At 35.8% G+C, this 7,376-nt stretch overlaps 1 protein-coding gene across 4 annotated transcripts in view; it reads left to right on the top strand.

Moving 5' to 3' along the window:
* Positions 1 to 7,376, top strand: part of WDR62 (WD repeat domain 62) — a 43,606-nt gene that overhangs the window by 16,936 nt on the left and 19,294 nt on the right. For all 4 annotated transcript variants that reach the window (XM_025040575.1, XM_025040573.1, XM_015598759.2 and 1 more), the window contains 2 exons: positions 5,281 to 5,418; positions 6,910 to 7,088. In XM_025040575.1, coding sequence (XP_024896343.1) covers positions 5,281 to 5,418; positions 6,910 to 7,088 — 317 coding nt within the window. The remainder of the gene's footprint in view (positions 1 to 5,280; positions 5,419 to 6,909; positions 7,089 to 7,376) is intronic.

Here is a 7,376-nt window from a genome sequence, read left to right as displayed (position 1 = left end):
TCTTAGCACACTTGTCAGAAATTAGTTGACCATAGATGTATGGGTTTAATTTTGGACTCTCAATTCTATTCTATTCTACTTATGTATGGCTGTCATTATGCCAGAACTACATTATTTTGATTACTGTAGCTTTGTAGTAAGTTTTGAAATTGAGAAGTTTGTCTCCTACAACTTTGTTCTTTTTTAGTAATATTGGTTTGGCTGTATGGGGTCCCTTACAATTTCATATGAATTTTAGGGTCAGCTTTTCTATTTCTGCAGAAATAAAAAGGCTGTTTATCTCCATTGTAATCTTTATTATTTCCTTTCTTCTGCTAGCTTTCAATTTAGTTTGCTTGTCTTTAGTTTCTTAAGGTAAGAAGTTAAATTATTGATTTGAAATCTTTTAATGTAGGCATTTATAGCTGTAAATTTCCCTCTGAACATTCCCTTTGCCGTATTCCATAGATTTTGGTATACTGTGTTTTCATTTTCTTTTGTCTCAAATATTTTTTAATTTCTCTTTTGATTTCTTATTTGACTCATTGGTTGTATAAAGAGTGTGTTTAATATCCACATATTTGTTAATTCTCCAAATTTCCTTTTATTATTCATTTGTAGTTTCATTCCATTGTGGTTGGAGAAGATTGTATGATTACAGTCTTTTAAAATGTATCGAGACTTTTTTTGTGCCCAAATATGTGGTCTCTTTTGAAGGATGTTCTCTGTTTACTTGAGAAGAATGTATGATTTGCCGTGATTAGGTAGAGTATTGTCTATATAATCTGTTAGGTCTAGTAAGTTTATAGTGTTTTTCAAGTCCTCTATTTCTTTATTAATATTCTCTCTAGATCTACCTTGTATTGAAAATGTAATATTGAAGTCTCACACTATTACTATAGACCTGTATATTTCCTCCTTCAAGTCTGTCAATTTTTGCTTCATGTATTTTGAGCTTCTGTTGTTAGGTGTGTGTATGTTTGTATTTGTTATATCTTCTTGATTATTGACCATTTTATCAAAATATAATGCTCTTCTTTGTCACTTGCAACAATTTTTGACTTAAAGTCTATTTTGTCTGACATTACTATAGAGATACAAAGCTCCCTTTTAGTTAGTTACTGTTTGTATGGAATATATTTTTCCATACCTTCAACTTTCAACTTATATTTGTCTTTGGATATAAAGTGAACTCTATGGACAACATATAGTTGGATCTTTTTTTTTTTTAATATGTTTTGCCAATTATTCCCTTTTGATTGGAGAGTTAATCATTTATATTTAAATTAATTATTCATAAAGTAGGACTTACTCTTGCCATTTTGCTATTTGCTTTCTATATATCTTATATCTTTTATGTTCCTTAATTCTTCTGTCACTACCTTCTTTTGTGTTTAGTTGATTTTTTTGTAGTGTTTCATTTTTATTTCATTCTCATTTCCTCTTCTGTATATTTTAAGTTTATTTTGCTACCGGAGGATTAAAAGCAACATCTTAAATTTATAACAAACTACTTTGAAGTAATACCAACTTAGCTTCAATAGTACACAAACACTCTGCTCTTATACAGCTTTGTCCCCACCTTTACATTATTACTACAATTAGATCTTTATGCATTGTATACCTATTAACATTAATTTGTAATTATTTTAATATGCCTTCGTTTTTTAAATCATATAGAAAAAGAAAGCAGAGTTATAAAACAAAAATTCAATAATACTGGCTTTTATATTTACCTATATAGTTACCTTTCCCAGTGTTCATTATCTCTTAATGCGGCTTTGAGTTACTATCTCATATCCTTTCACTTAACCCTGAAGGACTCCCTTTAGCATTTTTATTAGCAACAAAATCCCTTTTGTTATCTGTAAAGTCTTAATTTCTCCTTCCTTTTTTGGAGGATAGTTTTGCTAGATATAGAATTCTTGGTTGACAATTTTTTCTTTATAGAACTTTAAATGTGTTGTCCCACTGCCTTTTAGTTTCCATGATTTCTGGTGAGAAATCAACTGTTAATTTTATGGCTATCCTTAGTACGGGACAAGTCGCTAGTCTCATTGCTTTCAAGAATTTCTCTTTGGCTTTCAATCATTTATGGTGCATCTTGACATGAATCTCTTTTAGCTTGTTTATCCTACTTGGAGTTTTTTGAGCTTCTTAAATATATCTTTTACCAAATTTGAAAAATCTTCAGCCATTATTTCTTAAAATATTTTCTGCCCTTTTCCATTTTTCCTTTATGAGATTCCATATATGTTTGTATTCTCTATGGTGGTCCCTACGCTCTATTCATTTTTATTTATACTTTTATCTTTCTGATCCTTAGACTAGGTAATTTCAGCTGACCTATGTTCAGATTCACTGATTCTTTATTTTATCTGTCAAAGTTGCTGTTGAAGCCCAGTGAATTTTTTATTTTAGTTATTATATTTTTTAGCTCTAGATTTCTATTTGGTTCCTTTTTATAATGTCGTTTCTTTTTTGATATTCCCTGTTTAGTGAGACATCATCATTCTCCTGGTTTCTTTTAGTTCTTTGTCCAGAATTTCCTTGATCTCTTTCAGTATATTTAAGACAGTTGATTTAAAGTCTGTGTATAATAAGTCCAGTCCGAACTTCTTCAAAAAAAGTTTCTGTTACTTTATTTCTGACAAATGGACTATACTTTCTTTCTTGCATTCTTGTCTTATAATTTTTTTGTTGAAAACTGGGCATTTTGACTATTATAATGTGGTAACTCTGGAAATCAAATTCTTCCCATCCCCAGGGTTTGTTGTTATGGGTTTTTATTATTTGTTCAGTGACTTTTCTGAATTATTTTTGTAAACATTGTATTCTTTTTCACGTGTGGTCACTGAATGATATATCCTATTATCTTAGTGGTCAGCTAGTGATTTGACAGCAATTTCCTTAAATATCAAAATTTAGCAGCTTCTTTCTTTATTAAGTACTCCCCTGGTTGTTGTAAGTTAGGTTCCAGAGTTCTGAAAAAGGTGATTATGACAGTTTTTGCCAGCTTAAGTTTGCTTTAATAGAAGGATGGCTTTTTGGAGTTCCCTGCTCTGCCATTTTTAGTGAGGTCAGTTGACCCTCATTTATTCTTCATTCTACAAGTAACTATATATTTAATTCTATGGCAGTGTGTCTCTAGTTATTTTTGTTGTCTGAAGCTCATTCTTTACATTTCTCAGGAACAGTTTGTGGGGACATTTCTTGAGTTTTCACATGCTGATAACAGTTTGTCTGTGCCCTTTATACTTGAAAGTAGCTTTTGCTGGATAGAAAATGCCTGGCTCACATTTTCTTTCTTTACTACTTTGAATATGTTACTCCATTTTCTTATGATTATTGAAATACCTAATGTCTTTCTTTCCCTTTTAACATTTGCTGTTTTTGCCTTGAAGCCCAAAGGATTTTTCTTTTTTTCTTTTAAGCCTAGAAATTTTACTCTAGAGTATGTCTTAGTGTTGGTTTTTATAGGTAGACATATTTTTGAATTATGGATTTTAGTATTTTTTTCTGTTTCCTTGATTTAGTTTTCTTCAGGGATTTCTATTATCTGAATGTTGAATCTTCCTTGCCTAGCTTCAGTATTGTCACTTTTTTTCAAGTCCTTTTAGCTCTTTCATAATTCCTTTTTCATTTTTAATAATTTTCTTTTTTCACATGTTTCTTAATGCCTTATCTTTTGTGTTTATTAACTTTTGGGTTCCTTTTAATTTGTCCTTTATTTCTGAAATGATTTCTTCATTTATTTCTAACTCTGAATTTTGTCATCTTATCTCTGAGTTTTTCTCATTGTGATTTTTCATATTGAGTAATTTTTTTAATGTCTTTTAGCTTATTTTGAAACAGTAAGTTATAGTTTTGATCTGTTTTATGGAAATGTGTTTCTGATGTGCCATTTCCTTTTTCTTTTATTTTAAAGAGTAACTTTGTTTTGGACGTAGTCTTGGTACTTCTTTTGTTGTTCACTTTCATGTGATAATAGTTTTTCTGAATTTTTTGATATTGGGGTGGTTCGGGACAGGTTTTCTAATTTGCCAAGAAAGAACTCCATCTTCTGATTTTCATGTGGTTTAAAAAATACAGCAGCTTGCTTTCTGATATTTCCTTATGTCCCTATTTATGTGTTATTTCCCTGCTTTTATCTGAACCTCCTTTTTACTTTGTCTCTCTTGTCCCTGTTCTGATCAATTTTGTTTCCACTTCGAACAGTTTTCCCATAGTGTCAGTCTTTGTCCTGGAAGAGAGCCCTGGAAGGTCAGTTTTCAGAGTTCACAAGGCTTCTACTGCTCCAGTCCCTCCAGAACTTACTGGCAAGCTCTTGCACTCTACCACTATTGCAGTGGATAAAACCCTCCCAGTTTCAGCTGCTGTTCAGTTGGCCCATTGTGCTTTCCTGTGAATACCTAGCTGCTTTGGGGTTATCCTGTCCTTGGATCTGTCAGGGGCCTCATTGATTTTCTTGTATACATGTTGATAACATGTAGGTCTTATAACTAAAAGTAGTTTGTCCCTACCTGCTTGTATTTTGGAAGTTATGAGAAAAGCTTGTCACCTAGTTTTGTAGTAAATGTTACCCATGGGGTTTGGTTCTTCCATCTGGCTGCTCTTTGTTATATGGAGACTTGGATTTAAAAATTTGCACTGCTTTGGCCATCATCTTCTCAGCACCCAGTCTTTTATACTTGAAATCTCTTTATATGTTGTCTCTTTGTCTCTCTGACCTGCATTCTTAGTAATGTCTAATTCTGTCTTTCAAGTCACTTCATTTCTTTTCAACTGAGTCTAATCTTTGGTTTTTAATACGTTTTATTTTTCATTTCTATGAACAGTTCTATTTTGTTCTTGTTCAGCTATGCTTCGTCATTCTTCATATTTAGTTTCCAGTTGGCTACTCATACTTTTAATCTTGTCAAAGTTTTTCTATTTCTTTAAACATATAAGCATAGTTATTTTATATTTTGTCTGATAATTCCAATATTTGATGGTAGACTCTGTTATTTCTGCTGCTTCTTGCTCATGGTACCTTGTTTCCTTTTGTGCTTAGTGAGCTGCCCGCTTTCCTTGGAAATTTATTTGTGGAGATATTTTATGGCCTGGGCTGAAAATGGGGCATGGACTATATATGGTAGCATTTTTGTCCTTTTTCTCTTGTTTATTTTTAACATAGAAGGCATTAAACTATGCCTGTTTATCTGCAACTTACTTTTTCCCACCAAAATGCAACAGTATATTATAGTGCTGTTGTTAAAGTAGTAATGAATTGCTCTTTGCCTTGTTCTCTGAGAACTGTAGGTATATCCTGAGTTTGAAGATCAGAGAGCTTGTCTGCCATCAGGATCTTTTCTGACTTGTTCTTCAGACAACACAATCCGCTTCTGGAACATGGATAGCAGCCCTGACTCTCCCTGGCAGAAAAACATCTTCAGTAATGTGAGTGGCTTCGTTGTGAACCATCTTTGAGGTGGAACAAAGACCTGCTTTAAGCTAGGATATTGGGGCAGGAGTGAATCTTATAGAACCTTGCTGTTAGGCATCACTAGGGTTACGAAGGCGGGTCACTCTGTCTCCTGCTCTCTTGTTTCTCTCTCTCTTTCTTCTTCTCTTTCTTTCTTTCTGCCAGTTAGCAACTATTGTCCGGATGTGTTGACCCAGCTACTCCAGGCAACCTGACATATTCAACAGAAGAGAAATTGCTCCCCAAGCCTGAGTTAGAGCTTCCTGAGAGCACCTGATGGACCAAATCAGGCAGCGCCTTCCCCTGTCTAGCTAGCTGCAATAAAGTGAGGCCATGGGTGGGGTGTTGGCAGGACCCTAGAGACAGCCGTAATGGGAAGCGTGGGAGAAAACACTTTGCTGAAGAAATGGTTTGTATTGTTAGATCAGTAAGAGAGCTTCTCTGAGGAGCTGAGACCTGAATGCATTATTTATTCTGCAGATACTTATTAAAATCTGTGCTTAGGTGCTATGCTATATGCTGGGAACACATCAGTGACTAAGACAGACCCTTCTCCTGCACTCGTGGCACCCACAGTCTTTTTTTTGGGAAAGGCAGACAATGAACCAGTAACTGCACATTATGATATAATCACAAGTGTGGTAAGCACCATGAAAGAAAATTACAAAGTGCTAGTAGGATATGTATAAAAGTCATCTGATCTTATCTGTAGCATCAGGAGCAGCTTCCTGGTGGAAGAGACAACTAAGCTGAGATATGGAGGATTGGGAGGAGTAAAGAGGGAAGGAGAGAGTGTCCCATGCCAGAGGAATAGCCTGTGCAAAGACCCTGAAGTGGGATTGAGCTTGGTGAGTTGAAAAATCTGAAAAGTCAGTGTGGCTGGAACAGAAAAGGCCCTTAATGCAGGATATGTATGTATGTGCTCCTTTACTATTCCCTTCACCCCACAAACCAAAACTACCATCTTCTCTTGTGCACTTGTGATATATATGTTATATTTGGCTGCATACAATCGAAAAACCCAAAATAAGAGGTAAAAGTTTGGTTTTCTGACTCATAAAAATAGTCTGGAAGTAAACAGTCTGGGCTGTTATGGCAGCTGCAGGAAGCCCTCAGAGATCCAACAGCCTTCTAGCTCTCCACCCTGCCATTTTGAAGGAGTGGCCCTTGTTTTAATCATCCAAAATGGCTTCTGGAGCTTCAGTCATCACATCAAAATTCCAGGCAGGAAAGGAAGCAGAAGGGTTCTTGCTTGCTGTACATTTCATTGACCAGAATTTATTCACAGAGCCTCATCTAGCTGCAAGGGAGACTGGGAAACGTAGTCATTATTCTGAATAGTGAACCTCCCAGGTCAAAATCGGAGTTCTGTTACTAACGAAGAATGGGAGACTAGCTATTGGACAAAACTGCAGAAGTGTTTCAGAGCTTCTCACAGCATTGACCTTAGCCTCTCCTTCCTGCAGACCCTACTGAAGGTAGTGTATGTAGAGAATGATATCCAGCACCTGCAGGACATGTCACACCTCCCAGACCGGGGGAGTGAGAATGGGACACCTATGGATGTGAAAGCTGGGGTACGAGTCATGCAGGTCAGTCCTGATGGCCAGCACTTGGCTTCAGGCGACCGAAGTGGAAATCTGAGGTAAGTGGGCTCTGGTGGTTGTCTAGCGTACACCTCCCAGCTCGGGCTTGGGTACTCAGGATGGTAGGGAAGAGCTCTACCACCAGATACCCATTGGGAATAAGGGCTATGAGTAGCAATCCTGTAACTAGCCACCCCTGGGAACTTAAGTGAGGAAATATCTTCCAGAAAGGCTGAGGTGATGATAGCTACTGGGACCTCAGCAGTTGGGACATGTGAACTTTGCCCACAGAGTAAACAGGCAAATTTCTATGACACTTTACCAGCCATTTGGTACCGCTGCTGAAC

Source organism: Pteropus alecto, unplaced genomic scaffold (assembly GCF_000325575.1).
Source record: "Pteropus alecto unplaced genomic scaffold, ASM32557v1 scaffold281, whole genome shotgun sequence".
Lineage (NCBI taxonomy): Eukaryota > Metazoa > Chordata > Mammalia > Chiroptera > Pteropodidae > Pteropus > Pteropus alecto.
The sequence above is the reverse complement of the archived record's forward strand: the minus strand, read 5'-3'. Positions and strand labels throughout refer to the sequence as shown.